This window comes from Schistocerca piceifrons, chromosome 8 (genome assembly GCF_021461385.2).
Source record: "Schistocerca piceifrons isolate TAMUIC-IGC-003096 chromosome 8, iqSchPice1.1, whole genome shotgun sequence".
NCBI classification, from domain to species: Eukaryota; Metazoa; Arthropoda; class Insecta; order Orthoptera; family Acrididae; genus Schistocerca; species Schistocerca piceifrons.
The window spans coordinates 276200643-276218555 of NC_060145.1; the positions used below are offsets into that span (position 1 = coordinate 276200643).

Sequence of the window (17913 nt, forward strand, 5' to 3'; positions counted from 1 at the left end):
AGAGCCTATTTGGATTTTCTCCAGATTTTGGGACAGAGTTTCCCTGCAGAAATTATCAAAAGTATCTCACATTGAAGTCCGTGCTAAGGTTCGAACTTTAGTAAAACTTCACAAATTTTGGAGATTTTTTTGTACTTTTATGTTTGGCACGCTTTCTTCATTGCTTCTGCAACATCGTTCTGTCCTGTTTTGTGTAGCATGGGGGACCAGTATCATCTCATTAATTTATTTGGCATATATCTCTCAACTGCCTTTGACACTATTTCTTTGAAGTTAAACCACATCTGGTGTACTCTTACTCAGTCAGACTGGAAGGAGTGGAGACTGTTTCTTAGGAAGGTGTTGGGCTAATTTTTATCTGCTTTTATTTTTGTGGGGTTTCGATCTTACAGTATTCAGTCTTGCTACAACAATGTGGTGGTAACTAATCCTTGTATCTGTCATGATGTTCCCTGTTGGCTCATGGTTATTTGTTGCTAACAGTATGTTTCGCAACCATTTACACATGTGGGTTCCTGAACTAATTGTTCAAAACAATTTTCTGAGTATGCATTCTGTATGATTTCAATGTTTTATACCTACCACCGATGCTAAACATATGTTTTTGCTAACATATTGAGGGTAGCTTGCAGTCACCACCAATTTTAACTGGATGAGCGGCGTATCTGTTTGAAGTGAGGCTCAAATTTTCTTTGAAGTGTTCAGAAACAGTGTCATCTGGGTTGGGGGTTGGCAAAAGCAACCAGTTAATAATTTATTCTGGTTGTCAGGAATAACTTCTAGCTATGCTACCTCACAGGAACTTCTTCACCAGGAAACACTCCACCACCAAGCTAGCCACAGAAAGGGGAAACATAATACATGGGGGGCCTGCAAGAATTGTTTTTGGGTCTGACATTGCTCTTAATGTACATAAATGAGCTTCTAATGACTTTAATGGGTGATTAAAAAACTGTAATGTTTGCTAATGACACAAGTCACCAGACAAAGATTAAATCATTGCTGAACTGGTCTACAGCTAGTTCACAGCAAACAGTTTACGTCTCATTCTGCCAAAAACTCACATTGTGAAACTTCAAAAATCAGCAATGAATTGCTAGCAACAGTAGTATTCTCTGGAGTCCAGCTGGATAGGAAGTTAAAACGAAATCAGTATGCACCAAACTCTTGTCTTTTCTTGGCTTTATGGAAATTATTCATGAGTGCTTTATTTTTTCACCTCTCTACCTTCATATTTGGTTCAAGCTGTGTCACTAAAACCAAAGTTTAAAAGTCTAAATAAAAACTACATACAATCTCTGAACACAATTGAACCGAATAATTATTAGATGAACACAAGTAAAATGAAATGACTATAAGTGTTTTACCCATCTGCATGTTACTGTAATGCAGTTTCCTTATTGAAACATGCCTGTTGCTATTTTTTAAAAAAACTAGTCCACATGGAAAACAGTTTATTATGCATGAAACTCCTTGTTTACTTTTGTTAATGAATATGCATATAGCTTCATATCACAGAGAGATTCTTACAAAAGTCTGACATTTGTCTACATAAGACCAAATTTTAAAAACAATCAATGCAAGGGCAGGATAATCCACCCAGCGAAGTAATATTAATCTCTCAGGTTTTCTTGTTGCAATTGATTCATAGTGTGCTTCTGGATGTTCTGCCCAGCTGTTTCCATTTTATGCACAATATTTCGACAACTGTCCCATTCGTTTTCTACAGCTGCTGCAAGTTTTGCTGTTATATGTACTTGCTGCTTGGACTCCAAACACACTGTGAAGTATTGTTGGTCTCACACTGCTATTTATAACTGAGTTTGATTTCCAATGCCCACTATGCCTTTTGCCTATGAGACTCTCCATCAAAAATAACATGCTACATTCTCCTTACCAGAAACCTTCACTCAAGACACTTTTTTTTAAATATATAGCTCATATGGCCATAGTTTCTTTAATTTTAAATGTTGGTGTAGTACTGAGCAAATGCTTTTATGGAGGTCAAGAATCTACATACCTGACTGCCTTGATCCGTAACTTTCAGGATGTCATGTGAGAAAAGTGCAACTTAAGTTTCTGATGACTGTTGTTTTTGGAGTCCACATTGGTTGTACAGAGGGGATCATTCCATTCAAGACCCCTCACTACATTTGAGCTCAAAATCTTTTCTAGAATTCTACAACATGTGAATGCCAATTATAATGAATGGAAGTTTTAAGGATTTCTGTGTTATTCTTCTTGCAGACAACTATGACACATGCTTTCTAACAACCAGTACTGGCATTAATATCAGTATCACTAACTCTATAGCAGTGGGCTGTGAATTAAGCTGGGCTGTACTCCCTTACTGTCTTCACAAACAAATATTTGAAAATAAAACTAAGATTTTCTGTTTTCACTATGCTACACTCAACTTCAGTTCCTGATTTCTATGAGGGTCTGGACAATGTCTTCGACAGTTTTTATACTGATAGCTTATACACATTACCAGAACTGCTTCTAGTTTTGTTGGATATGTTTCGATGAGGCACTGGTGTAGTAGTTGAAGGGTTCGTGCACTGCCCTTTTGAAAGCCAAACCAGTTTCATTCATTGTCCCTCTATCTATTATCCCTATGCTTCGTTTTACACCTGCTATGCCTTCACAGAGACTGTATTCTATAGATGATCTTTCTCAATCATGATCTGTTCTTCTAGATACATATCCAACTTTTGGTCAACTATTCTAAAATTGAGCCATGGTTCCTCTACATGCTCATGCACTGGGCTAAATGTTTCAAGTTGCTTCTCGGAATTGACACTACCTCTTCTTTAACTAATTTACTGAACATGTACATCTTCCTACATGTTTTACTTGTGCTTTGTACTTTTGCCATTAATGTAGCAGTCACTGTTTTTTTGGTCACTGATATTAGTTTTGATATGGACGTGCTCAAAGAGATCATGTCTATTTGTTGCCACTAGATCTACTATAATTCCATCATGAGTGGGCTTCTGAACCATCTGTTCTTAACAGTAATTAGAAAACCATTTAGTATTGCTTGGCAATGTGTCTTCTCACAACTACCACTTATTAAATTGTAATTACCCAAATTGATTGTTGTAATTGGATAGATAAACACAAATAAATGTATTTCTGACATGTTCTACATCCTAGAGGTCCTCCTCACTATGGATCAATTGGAATGAAAGTAAATCTAATCTTAAAATTTGCAAGCTTTTGGGTCCAGGGGCTGCTTCTCCTGGCTGAAGGGGAAGGAAGAGGGGGGGAGGTGCAGGAAAAGGACTGGCGAGGTTTAGAAAATGGGGAGAGTTTGGTAAAGTCGCCCAGAATGCTGGGTCAGGGGATATTTAACATCTGGTAATCCTCTCATCTGCCAGTTGTAGCAGTATGCAGCTGACTCCTGTGGGACAATATTATGCCTATAGAAATTACCGGATAACTTAGTCTACATTTAAAATCTTTCAGTATGTCACATTTTGCAGCTCACAAATATCTAAGAAAAGACATCTTTTAATTTCACACCAAAGGTGCTGGCTGATTAGTTTCGGGCTTTGTTCATTTTCGCAAGCCACCTATTATTATCCACATTTGACACATCCACTCATAACAAATTTTGTGTCGCTCTCACAAGTAAAAATTTATGTGGACTCACGCGATGAGCTAATGACTTCACGTCATTCACTTACCCGCTATGTCTGGTTGGTTCTGTAATGCTGGGAACTGGGGGCATCAGTTTTTAAATATTTTGTTATAAGGGGAAATGGGTATTCTTTAAACGTTTTCCTTCCTCTCATCTGTGCTTATTGTTGTTTTGGTCATATTTTTATTTTGTTACTTCGAAATCCTTAGCAAAATAAATAAAAAAATTGTAAACACAAACGCATGAAAGAAAAATTGAGGATAGCATTTATCCTCCATACCAAAAGCTAGAGCTACGTGCTTATAAAGATAATTATGAGAACCACGAAGAAGACATTCCCTGAAGTACACACTGCAAAAGGTGTGACGACTGTTTTGGCACACAGTGAAGTAATATTTCGAGTGTTCATAAAAACAGTTGGAGTCATCTTGAAAAATTTCGTTTCAAAATTAGTCAGATTTCATGATTGTAGGCTAATTCACAAATTCTGGTGAAAATGGCTTGTAATCTGCGGGGCTTAATTTTAAATTACTACGTTATTAAACATAACACAACAACGAAAACCGCAACATTATTAATATACAATGTACTGCATAACCGGGCGCGTGGATCAGACTAGTCCTTAATACGAGGTACTACTGTACCAACCAAGAAATTGCCGTCCTGTTTCTTTCGACTGTTGTTCTCCACAATACACTGCGCCTTTGGCGTATTAGCACTTTAGCAGTATTTTTTTTATCAAGAGGTTAAAAAGCTATCTACCAAAAAATTAACATTCAGTCCAAATTCAAACCTACATCGTGTGCATCGCAAGCTACAGGAAGGAATTCGCTAAATTCGCTCTCAATATCACTGTGATTACACATTAATTTTTTTGTTTAAATAAGTATCATCTGTCGTGCCATTTTTCACACGGTTATGACAAGGAAACAAATTGATCTCTACGTAGTATGTGCTATATACACCGTTGAGCGAATAAAAAAATTTCTCCACAATTTTTTTTTATAACAATGTATGATCATAACAGCTCCGGGTTGTATCGGTTTGCTGTAGACGGAAAACGTGTTTCGCGATCTAAATAGGCAGCATTCCAACATAACGTAGAATTTTCACAACATCCTGTCACCGTATTTTTTTTCGAAACATTTATCTATGTTCTGAATACACTATACAGACTTGAAATCTCTGTTTCAGTCACTGCTAACTTTGAAACAGATAAAAAATTATCTCTTTCTTCAAGCGTGGATATGTTTTCTGCCCCATGTAAGAAATCTCACTCCTTACTCCTCCTTGGTTTTTTATGAAAGATCTTTGGTATTGTTTACACACGTAAAGTAAATAAACTATTGAACCGGCGATGTATATTTTATTGTCAACGACATGTATCTGCTTTATCAACGCCTTTCTTCCAGTTATTGTCAGAAGTGTGAGTACTGTTTTGCCAATTAATGAAGAGAAGCACTAGCCATTCGCATAAATTTCAGCGACGTGACGAAGTACGATGCTTTTATAAAGCACTATTGCTTCGGAAATGTCATTCAGACACCTAGCCGTGCAGATTCTTGATAGTTTACTCATGGAGAAATGAGAAAACAAAAATCTGAATTAGAAGGAAGCGATATGTGCAGCAAGAGAGTGGTAATATTGTAATGCTCTGTATTTAATCCTGATTGTGAACCTGGTTCTTATCTCTCAAAGTTTCTCCTCGTTCTCACGGTTGTTTCTGAAGCTCTTCCTCAACAATAATATTCCTTTTTATATCATTTAATACACCACTGAAAATAATAAACGTATTTGCAGATTGTTGTATGTACAGTACAACTGATCACAACCACCTATGTATTTGACTTGTAGTCTAATCACCTGCAGTGCAACCTACCTCTATATTCTTTAGCATCTCTTTTTCCTCAACTTTGTCCTTTCTATCTTTTGAATGAAATTCCACAATGCATGACACTGGAATCATAATCTGGAAGAACAAGGATCAAATTCAAATCTAATGATTCACGTTTAGGTTTCAACAACCAATGTTGTTTCCATGTCCAACCATACTACTGCTTCATTTCTAGTAATCTTGTTGCTATGGATGTTGAACCCCAATTTTCCTTCTTTCCTATTTCTTCTGCTGTTTATCTATTTTTCATTCACTTTAGTTGGGCTACATACTCGTAGAAGACCTGCATTCCACATGCTTTCTCTATCAATAATATTTCATTTTTGCATAATGCCTGTGTTGTCCCTGCCCCTTCAGAACTGTAGTCTTCATTTTGAATGTATTGATTGATTTACTTGTCTTCTTGCTTTGTCATATTTTGTCCTAGAGGTAATGGCTGTACAGTGACTGTGAGAGGCAGCGCAGTAATGAATACTGGATTTATATTTTTAGGATTGCTCTTTTATAGTCTGTGACTGTGTGGGACGATTGTGATCGGTAGTACAGTGATTAAGGTACTGGTTTTATGCTTGTCTATACTGAATTACCATTTGATTATCTGTTTTTACATTCGCATCTTTACACTTTTGAGTCAGTATAAAGTGAATGGCAGAAGACACTTTTTGTTCTGTGAGACATTTAGTTTTGTTCATATTCTTTTCATGGATGGAATATTGGAAAAATATTTGCATGTATGTCATTCTGTGTAATGTTGTTAATCAAATTTTACTGATACTCACCTCAAGGGAGTCATAATTATTTAAGGTAAAGGAATTAAGAATATTTGTAATTTCGTTCCTCAAAACCAGGTCAATGAATATATTGATTTATGAGAGATGTTTAGCATCTACCATTTGAGGATTTGCCAGCTTATGTTTTTCAACAATTTTATTATACTATCAGCTTGTCAGACAAGCCTGGTGACCATTTGTGATGTCCTGCTTAATACGCTGCTGGGAAAAAAAAAAAAAAAAAAAAAATAGTACACCCTTTTAGAGGTTTCCAGTTCACTCAAAAGTTATTGTTGCAATACTGTATATGGAGTAAATGAAATGATTACATTTACAGATAATAGCATAAGCGATTCTGAGGTACCAGGTATCGACCCATGCTGGAACACCCACATTCATGTGTGATGTAGCCTCCACAGGTGGCAATGCAAGTGCTGACTCGTGTCATCCAGTCAGTTGTACAGATGGTGAATACTATCCTGGGATATTTTATGCCAAGCCTGCTCACCCTGTTCACTTACTTCTCTAAGAGTTGTTGGTTGATGAGTTGCACGAACCACTTCTTGTCCCATGATACCCCACGTGTTCTCAGTTGAACGCGAGTCAGGAGATCATGCTGGCCAGGTAATAGAACCCAGTACGTTGTCCTCGATGGTGAGTGTTCATCGGAGGTGAGGGTATCATCTGGAGTGCCCCAGGGAAGTGTGTTGTTTTTTATCTACATAAGTGATCTTTTGGATACGGTGGATAGCAATGTGCGGCTGTTTGCTGATGATGCTGTGGTGTACGGGAAGGTGTCATCGTTGAGTGACTTTAGGAGGATACAAGATGACTTGGACAGGATTTGTGATTGGTGTAAAGAATATAGATAAATGTAAATTAATGCAGATGAATAGGAAAAAGAATCCTGTAATGTTTGAATACTCCATTAGTAGTGTAGCGCTTGACACAGTCACGCCGATTAAATATTTGGGCGTAACATTGCAGAGCGATATGAAGTGGGACAAGCGTGTAATGGCAGTTGCGGGGAAGGTGGATAGTCGTCTTCGGTTCATTGGTAGAATTTTGGGAAGATGTGGTTAATCTGTAAAGGAGACCGCTTATAAAACACTAATACGACCTATTCCTGAGTACTGCTCGAGCGTTTGGGATCCCTATCAGGTCGGATTGAGGGAGGACATAGAAGCAACTCAGAGGCGGGCTGCTAGATTTGTTACTAGTAGGTTTGATCATCATGCGAGTGTTACAGAAATGCTTCAGGAACTCCGGTGGTAGTCTCTAGAGGAAAAGAGGCGTTCTTTTTGTGAATCACCACTGACGAAATTTAGAGAACCAGCATTTGAGGCTGACTGCAGTACAATTTTACTGCCGCCAACTTACATTTAGCGGAAAGACCACAAAGATAAGATAAGAGAGATTAGGGCTCGTACAGAGGCATATAGACAGTCATTTTTCCCTCATTCTGTTTGGGAGTGGAACAGGGAGAGGAGATGCTAGTTGTGGTACAAGGTACCCTCCGCCATGCACCATATTGTTGATTGCGGAGTATGTATGTAGATGTAGATGTAGTTGCTACACATCCTGCAGAGCATGTTGAAAGGGTTGGCACAGGTGGCACTCTGGTAGCTGTGCCAGTATGCTATCTATTGGCAGATGACATTGAAACTGTTATCAGTACATATCCTATACCCTAGATGGCATGTGCCATTACCAGATCAAAATTGACATTTTCTTTCCATGTGCACAATGTCCCCCCCCCCCCTCTCCCCGCCCCCTGGCAGTGTATGTTGGCAACATGGTGGTCCTGTTAACCTGATCTGATATGGGTTCCACAGCAATATTATAGACTGAGCTGCACAACTGTTTTGTAAGCAATTTTGTCCCTAGATCAACTCCGGTTTCCCAATACCATCCCAATGGATAAAAATTGATATTCATTTGACTGACACTTTACATGCCTTCTCCACATCGTTCCATGTGACTGCCAACTATTTCCTCCAAGAAACCAATGGGCACTTTCTTTTTTGTCCCTGTCATATTGAGCTAGTGTGCTCCATTTATAATATTAACAATTTGAAATCAATTTTTATTTTATTGTCAAAAAATAATATTAATTCATTCTTTTGTTTTTTAAAATGCATCTTTTAAGTGGACTGCTGAATAACTTATGCCTCAAGTTGCCTTGAAGTTTTTTTTATTCCTTGTGGCCACACCACAATACATTTTGTACACATGTTTGTAGAAACATGTCGATTTGAGCTGGGCAGCTTCTAGTGCATTTGCCTCAATGTATTCCTTGTATAGTTTCTAACATATTTTGCTCTTGTCACTGAAGATAAAAAGTCTTTTTGTATTAATAAAGATGATCTGTCTCTCCAAAATCCGACTGTACACTACATTCTGTGTAAATGTGGCATGTCTTATGTGGGAGAGACTATCACGACAGTTGAGGAGAGATTCGAGGAGCATCAGTGACACACTTGACGAATACAACCATACGAATCAGGTGTCACCAAGCACTGCCTCTGATATAATCATGAACTGAAATAAGATGAGACACATATTGTGGTCAGATGCTAAGTTTCTGGAACAGCGTAATGCTGAAGTCTGTTGAAATGGAGATGTCACCAGACAGAATTAACTGGGATGGATATTTCATTTTAAATTAGGATTGTGATCCAACACTCAATGTATTAAGATTTCATCAACCATTCCCCATCCAACAGAGTTGGTAAACATTGAGAGAATGTGAATTTCATAAAATGTTAGTGAGACCTGTGAAGTATAGAGCATCAAAGAGTGTATTAGATGTCAAGAGTAAAACTCAGCTATAAATAGAGCTTTGAGACCAACAGCAGTTCACAGTCTGGTTGTAATCAGGCAGCAAGTACACATAGCAGCACAACTCTCAGTACTTGAAGTAACTGAAATATTGTGCATAAAGTAGATGGTTGAAACATCAGAAAAAACCTGTTTTTGAACTACACTTCATAATTAGTAACGAAAAATGAAGCTGTAAGCCTGTGTGGAAGATTGGTATCAGAACTGATATATTTAATACAGATGGGAAGACCATAGGAGAAGGAACAAGAATGCCAACTTTCACAATTTAGATATTGTCGATGAGCTCACAATGTGCAACGGCATGTAAAGCTACCTTCTGGGAGATAAATGTCAATGCTTAAGACAATTCATTAAATTGTCTAAGAAATTTTTGCCACATCTTGGTTTATTTTTGTGATCTTATATACCAAAAGCAGACCTACGTAGCCCATTAATCTACACAAACACTATCGACAGTTACTGGTAGAAATCATGTGCCCACTTTGCTACAACAACTGTGCATTGTGTGTTTTACTCAGTAACTTCTTTCAGTTTATCTGTGTCCTTATGTACCCAATTTATTCATGGTCTTCGTTGAATTTATCATTTTTTTGTGACAGTTTTCAGCTATCCTCTGAAAATGGCTAATTAACTACTAAAACCAGTCATAGAAAGTCATTGTTAACATCAAGATTGAATAAATTGGAGTACAACTGCAGTAAGTGATCACTGTAGTTCTGTGTTGTAGTTCAGACATAATGTAAACCTTTATAAATTATTTGGCCTTTCATCCCCCCCCAAAACTATTGACCTGCCCTGCCCTGGGGTGGCTTGTGTGTCTCATTAATATGGATAGCTGTATGGCAGGTGGAACCACATTGGATTTGTATCTGTGGGGAGGCACACTTACAAAATGTTCCTAAAGAATGGCTGCAACCATTTCAGTAGTTGAAGGGGCAACAATCAGCATGAGTGACTGATGCGGTTTTGTAACATTATCCGACACGGCCTTGCTAAGTTGAGGCTGTGGCATGACAGAAAGCAAGGGCAACAATCAGCATGAGTGACTGATGCGGTTTTGTAACATTATCCGACATGGCCTTGCTAAGTTGAGGCTGTGGCATGACTGAAAGCAAGGGGAAACAACATATTTTATTTTTACAAAGAACAAGTCACTCTACTATGTGGTTAAATGAAGATAGCATCCTTTCATGTAAAATATTCTATAGGTAAAACGTATACCAATTTGGATCATGGGGCAGGAACTACCCAGGAGAATGTTTTCACCAGGGAAGAACGAATTTGGACGTATAAGGGTGGAGTGTGGAATGTTAGATCCCTTAATCATGCAGAAAGAATAAAACAAAGAATTTCAAAAGCGAAATGAGTGAATTGAAGTTAAATATTGTGAAATTTTGTGAAGTGTGGTGGCAGGAAGAACAGGGTTTTTAGTCAGGTAAGTATAGGGTTGTCAGCACAAAATCAATGGATAAATAGTCTAATAATAAATAAGTAAATAGCAGAGCACCTGAACTGCTATACACAGCATAGTGAAAACATTATCATAACAAAGACACAGAACATATCAGTACATTCAAGAACATCATTCTATAGGCCATCTTATTGTATACCGTATCCAGTTGCACATCTTGGGGGGGGGGGGGGGGAAGTAGTGAATCATCCAGAAGGGGAGGAGGAACCAAACTGAAGCTTGACAGATTGAGTGGGTATAAAATATTGTTACAGTGTTTAAAAAATCAAGTCAAATTTACAAAGAACTTGGAAATATGAGCCCAGTTATCAGTGAAATACACTGCCCCTATGGCCTTGATGTGCGCACTGATTCGGTTGGGAAATGTGTTATAAAGCTGTTGCATCCTCATCTGAGGCAAGCTGTCCCACAGCTGGTCCTGATATTCTGGAAACGGACTCTGGATTGTCATCTAAGCTGATCCCATGCACATTCAATTGGGGACAGGTCTGGGAATCTTGCTGGCCATGGGAGTAAGTCAACAGTACACAGACAGTTCATAGAGAGATACGTCGTGTGTGGATAAGCACCATCCTGTTGAGAAATGGCACCACAATATTGTTGCTTGAGAGGGAACGGGATGTCCATGACATGCTGTTGTTCTGTGGGTTCTCTGTCATTACCAGCCATGACCTGAAGCTATACCTGATGACTCCCCTGAGCCCAATAGTAACATTGCTGTGCCTCTCCAAAATACAGTGGAACCTCACTTAACAAGCACCTCCCATAATGTGCAATTTGCATAATGAGCAAAATAAATTGTAAAAAAAGACTCACTTATTGAGCAATCCTTATTGTAATGAGTGATGATGATGTAGTGTGACATCACCAACAGTTCGCGCGGAGGGTTAAAAGTTCAGTGATTTGAACACTTTTTGTTCTTGGCAGTGACATATGAACAATGCCTTTAGTACATACTGCTGTCTGGGTTTAGTGCTCTTTCTGCTACCATCTTAGTGCAGCTTGCGATCAAACATTATTCTAAACTTGTGTTCACACAGTATCTTTTTCGTATGCAAATTTAATAGCTCTTGTAGAAATGTCACTGAAGATAAAGCCATAAGAAGATGACCATAAGAGAACATAAATGACCTTGGAAATGAAACATAAAATCATTGAAAAATGTGAAGGTGATGTGAGTGTTGCTGGTTTAGCATGCACATACGATTGGTCTGCATCAACTGTTTGCACTATCATCAGAACAAGGGCAAGATTAAGGAGATAGAGGCTTCAAAGGGAATGACAAGAGTATCTAAACAACAGTTTCGTATTCTGGGTGATGTGGGAAGGTTAAAAGTTCAGTGATTTGAACACTTTTCGTTCTTGGCAGTGACATATGAACAATGCCTTTAGTACATACTGCTGTCTGGGTTTAGTGGATAGCAGTTGCGAGGCAACACTACTAATGAGAACATCACTTGTGAGAAGGTGAGAATGATTTTTGCTGAGCTGATTTAGAAGACACCAGTATCATCAGTGGCCAAAGAAGTGTTTAAGGGAGCCACATGTGGTTCAAGAAGTTTAAGAGGAAAACACATCCCCAGCATTGTAAGGCACGTTGAAGCAGCCAGCTCCAACACAAAGGCAGCAAGAGCTTCTTCATCAACTTCAAGATGTTCATAGATTCTAAGAGTTATCTGCTACAACAGGTTTTTAATTGTGATCAGACAGGTCTATTCGGGAAAATGATGCTGAAGTGTACCTTTATAACAGCAGAGGAGAATGCATTGCCCAGTCACAAGCCAGTGAAAGACTGTCTCACACTGTTAATCTGTGCCAATGCAAGTGGCGATTTGAAAATTGAACTGCTGCTTGTTGACCATTCAGAAACTCCACAAGCCTTCAAGAAGTGTAAAATCCTGAAGGGCAGGTTAAATGTGATGTGGAGGCCCAACAATGAGGCTTGGGTGACAAATGACATTCCTTCTGATTGGACCAATGATTTGTTTGGTCCTTCGGTGAAAAAATTTTTGCTTGAGATGAATCTGCCACTCCATGTCTTGCTTGTTATGGACAACACTCCTGCCCATTCTCCAGGCCCACAAGACCACCTCCAGGAAGAATTTCAATTCATGAAGATCCAGTTTCTGCCTTCCTGCACCACTCCATTACTCCATCCTATGGACCAGCAGATTATTTCTAACTTTAGAGGCTCTACACTAAAGCACTCTTCAAGAATTGCTTTTAGTTGACTGAAGCTACCAACTCACTCTCAGAGAGTTTTGGAAATATCACTTCAACATCGTTGTTTGCGAGAATTCTCACTTCTGCTTGGAAGAAGCTTTGGCAGAAGTGCATCGTCGAATGTGACTCTGAGGCATATGAATCAATGAATCATTACCTGTGAAGCCTGTAGTCAGTGAGATTATATCTCTAGCCAAGAGCATGGGACTCGAAGTGGATAACAATGCCATAAATGAGCTTATGAAAGATCACTGCCAAGAAATGACCATGGGAGAGCTTATGGAGTTGCAGTGTGTTTCACAGCGGGAAGTTGTGGAGAGTTGAACTTCAGAGGAGGAGGAAACAGCAGCAATCTTCTGGCCCAATATGACAAATGCTGGAAGCATGGGAATCGGTTGCAGTGTACATTGAAAATCATCCCCCCAATAAAGTAGTGGCTATGTGCGCTACAAATTTATTTCACAATAATGCTGTGTCACGTTTTTGCCAAGTGTTGAAGTGTCTGCGGGTGACTATAGATAACTTCCTAGTAAAAAAGAATTAGTTATGTGCCATGAATAATAAAGTACACAATTCTGCACATAAAATTTTCTTTGAATAAATGGCATGAATAAGATAAAACTTTTAGCACCTTTTCTGCATGGAACACATTATGGTATTTTACAATAATGTATATGGGATAACTTGTTTTGCTTAATGAGTAATTCATACTATGAGTAAGATTCTTGAACAAATTATGTTCGCTATGTGAGGTTCCTCTGTATTGTAAGAATGAGAACCATTCCAAGGTCACCACCATATTCGCTGACGATGGTCATGTGGGGATATGCGGAACTACGATTCATCAATGAATGTGATGTAGTGCTATACATCAGCAGACCATGTGTTCAGGTCATGCACCGCTCCAAGAGCAGCTGTTTGTTTTGTGATGTTATTGGCAGCCTAAGCATGGGATGGTAATTCACTAGTCTGGCTGCTGCTTTACTTTTATTAATGGTGTGAGATGACACAGAATGTTTCACAGATCCATTCATTGTTCTCATACGGCAGACACAGATGTAAAGGAGTTATGGTGTGCTTGGTGAACAGTATGACAATCCTCCCTGGTAGTAGTCAGACATGGTTGACTGGAACCTTGACAATGAGTATGCCTGCACTCATGTTCCTTTGCAGTCCAGCCTTGGACCACTGCTCCACCCAGTGACCCCACATGTCTGCATATTGCATGATTCGACCAGCTGGCCAAATGCAGATCCACAATGAGTCCGCTTTCAAACTCTGTCAGATGCTGACAATGCTGTCTCATACGAACATGTCTCATCTCCGTGTCCTTCGCAGAGATAACTCTGATGGTGTTTGTGCCCCTTACATATGCTACCAGGCTGGATAATGACACTAAACATAAAGAACACTGATGCACTCAAGTAGTCTATCTGTCACAGAGAGTTGCAGCTCTAATCATTTATATACCGGCCAGTGATGTGTATGTGTGTGAAGTTACTTTGACATCTGACCCTGTCTCATGAGTGCTTCATTATTTTTTGGGGGCAGTGTAGTTATGAGGTGTGGTTTAAACACTACACCGTACCTTCTTCCAGTAAATCAAACAGTAAACTGGAAACTAAATATAGTTTTCAATATTTCATTATAACTGGGCAGCTAATGTTCTATGGTGTTTACCGTAGTAATCTTAATAAATACATAGTCTGATAGTACTGGAATTATTGTTTTATATCTGTTCTCCATCATGAATTTAAAGTAGTTCCAATAAATTTATAGAAATAATTATATTACATAAGTCAGTACCGTAGCAATTAGTTTTGAATTTAGTGGTTGATGTACCACATTTTACTTTGGATATTTTTGGACTTAATTTACAGTGATATAAATGGCAGAATCATGCACTGGCAATGCCAAAGAAAATTACTGTCTAAATTATTTTAAATTTGAATGAATATCACTGTGTGTTACATGCAAAATGTATGTGTGTGTCTGTAGTACCCAGTTGTGTGTTATTGTCATACATTATACAAATAGTGGTATCTATACTACAACCCCCTATGCTTCCCTCACATAGGGATCATGAGGATAAGACTAGAATAATTACTGCATGCATAGAGGTATTCAGTCAGTCGTTCTTCCTGTGCTGCTCTGTATGTGAATGGAAAATGAAAAAGCCCTAATAACTGGTACAATGGGATGTACCCTCCACTATGCACATCATGGTGGTTTTCAGAGTATAGATGTAGATGTAGATATCTAGATTGTGTAATATTTTTTAATCATATAATTTTGTATACCGTGTTTAAGTGTCTGTCACTTTCAGACTTAAGCATAGAACTGTTGAAATAAAGTTCGTTGGTAATATACACAAAATCTAGTTACAAAACAGTGACAATTGGGTTTTGGATCTGAAAATGCTAAGAGCCTAAAAATGTTAACCGAAGTAGGGCATAAATTAATTTTAAAAAAATGTGTAAGCTATCTTTACTACACCATTCATAAAGTTCATCACAAGTGAAGACTCATACCAGGAATTTGTATTTCCTTCATTAATTGCTCAGTGTGTAACCGGAGTTGAAGAAATCTGGGACAGAATTGGGTGAGAGGGAAGGGGCAGAGAAGAAGAATACCTTCATATGAAATAAGTCAGTTATCAAAGCAGTAAATAGATTAATTATTATTAAGTAAATAATAATACAGTCCAGATAATGGTAATGGGTGAGTGGCTGAAGACTAGCGTCCGAGGAAATTGCCTTTGCAGATGGAACAAACGATAGTGTTCAGTTGGCAAATCATTGAGAATCTGGGGATGTAACTGCGTGGAGTCACCTGGAACAATATTGCTGCCCTGAGGTAGCTCAACTGACCTCTCTGGACCTACAGTTAGTTTGCTCTGATCAATGTTTGTGACAACATGCCTTGTACTTGTAGGACAATAAAATGTATTTGTATTGAATCGTATAACCTATTAGTTGTTGTTGTTGTTGTTGTATGAACTACTACCAACAGCTCAGTTCATGGAATCAATACTAGAAATAAGAATAATCTTCACAAGTATTTAAAGTCACTTACTCTTGTACAAAAATGTGTGCATTATTCAGGAACACACATTTTCAGTAACTTGCCAGCAGCCACAAAAGCTTAACAACCAAGGAAATAAATATCTCACGAAATAAGCATCAAACGAAAAAACTGCAAAGAACAAAACTCGTCTAGCTTGAAGGGGGAAACCAGATGGCGCTATGGTTGGCCCACTAGATGGCGCTGCCATAGGTCAAATGGATATCAACTGCATTTTTTAAAATAGGAACCCTCATTTTTTATTACATTTTCATGTAGTACATAAAGAAATATGAATGTTTTAGTTGGACCACTTTTTTCGCTTTGTGATAGATGGCGCTGTAATAGTCACAAACGTATAAGTACGTGGTATCACGTAACATTCTGCCAGTGCGGACAGTATTTGCTTCGTGATACAATTATCTGTGTTAAAATGGACCGTTTACCAATTGCAGAAAAGGTTGATATCATGTTGATGTATGGCTACTGTGATCAAAATGCCCAACGAGCGTGTGCTATGTGGGCTGCTCGGTATCCAGGACGACATCATCCAAATGTCCGGACAGCTTGCCGGATAGTTACATTATTTAAGGAAGCAGGAAGTGTTCAGCCACATTGTGAAACGTCAACCACGACCTGCAACAAATGATGATGCCCAAGTAGGTGTTTTAGCTGCTGTCATGGCTATTCCGCACATCAGTAGCAGACAAATTGCGCGAGAATCGGGAATCTCAAAAACGTTGGCATTGAGAATGCTACATCAACATCGATTGCACCCATACCATATTTCTTTGCACCAGGAATTGCACGGCGACAACTTTGAACTTTGTGTACAGTTCTGCCACTGGGCGTTCTATTTAGCTTCATTCGCCAACAGTGGTAACGTAAACTGGCGTAATATGCACTATTGGGCAACAGAATATCCATAATGGCTGCGACAAGTGGAACATCAGGACCTTAGTGGGTTAATGTATGGTGCGGCATTATGGGAGGAAGGATAATTGGCCCCCATTTTATCGATGGCAATCTAAGTGGTGCAATGTATGCTGATTTCCTACGTAATGTTCTACTGATGTTACTACAAGATGTTTCACTGCATGACAGAATGGCGATGTACTTCCAACATGATGGATGTCCGGCACATAGCTCGCGTGCGGTTGAAGCGGTATTGAATCACATATTTCATGACAGGTGGATTGGTCATCGAAGCACCATACCATGGCCCGCACGTTCACCAGATCTGACGTCCCCAGATTTCTTTCTGTGGGGAAAGTTGAAGGATATTTACTGTCGTGATCCACCAACAATGCCTGACAACATGCGTCAGCGCATTGTCATGCATGTGCGAACATTATGGAAAGTGAGCTACTCGCTGTTGAGAGGAATGTCGTTACACGTATTGCCAAATGCATTGAGGTTGATGAACATCATTTTGAGCATTTATTGCATTAATGTGATATTTACAGGTAATCACGCTGTAACAGCATGCGTTCTCAGAAATGATAAGTTCACAAAGGTACATGTACCACATTGGAACAACTGAAATAAAATGTTCAAACGTACCTATGTTCTGTATTTTAATTTAAAAAACCTACCTGTTACCAGCTGTTTGTCTAAAATTGTGAGCGATATGTTTGTGACTATTACAGCGCCATCTATCACAAAGCGAAAAAATTGGTCCAACTAAAACATTAATATTTCTTTACGTACTACACGAATATGTAATAAAAAATGGGGGTTCCTATTTAAAAAAAATGCAGTTGATATCCGTTTGACCTATGGCAGCGCCATCTAGCGGGCCAACCATAGTGCCATCTGATTTCCCCCTTCAAGCTGGACAAGTTTAATTCTTTGTAGTTTTTTCATTTGACGCTTGTTTCGTGTGATATTTGGCCCGGTCATGATCAATGAACCACCCTGTGTGTGTGTGTGTGTGTGTGTGTGTGTGTGTGTGTGTGTGTGTGTGTGTTACAGCCGATAGTTACACAAAACAGAACAGAAA

The 17913-nt window shown here is 38.7% G+C and overlaps 1 protein-coding gene across 4 annotated transcripts in view; it reads left to right on the forward strand.

Annotated features, from left to right (window-relative positions):
* Positions 1–4949: 4949 nt before the first annotated feature.
* Positions 4950–17913, forward strand: part of LOC124712001 (guided entry of tail-anchored proteins factor 1-like) — a 123808-nt gene continuing 110844 nt past the window's right edge. For 3 of the 4 annotated variants that reach the window (XR_007005556.1, XM_047242289.1, XM_047242287.1), the window contains exon 1: positions 4950–5072. Coding sequence is in view for 3 of the 4 variants with exons in the window: in XM_047242289.1 (XP_047098245.1) it covers positions 5004–5072 (69 nt within the window). In the remaining variant the exon portion in view is untranslated. Of the gene's footprint in view, positions 5073–5215; positions 5285–17913 lie in introns of those variants that run through there. The other variant, XM_047242288.1, reaches the window with a different exon arrangement.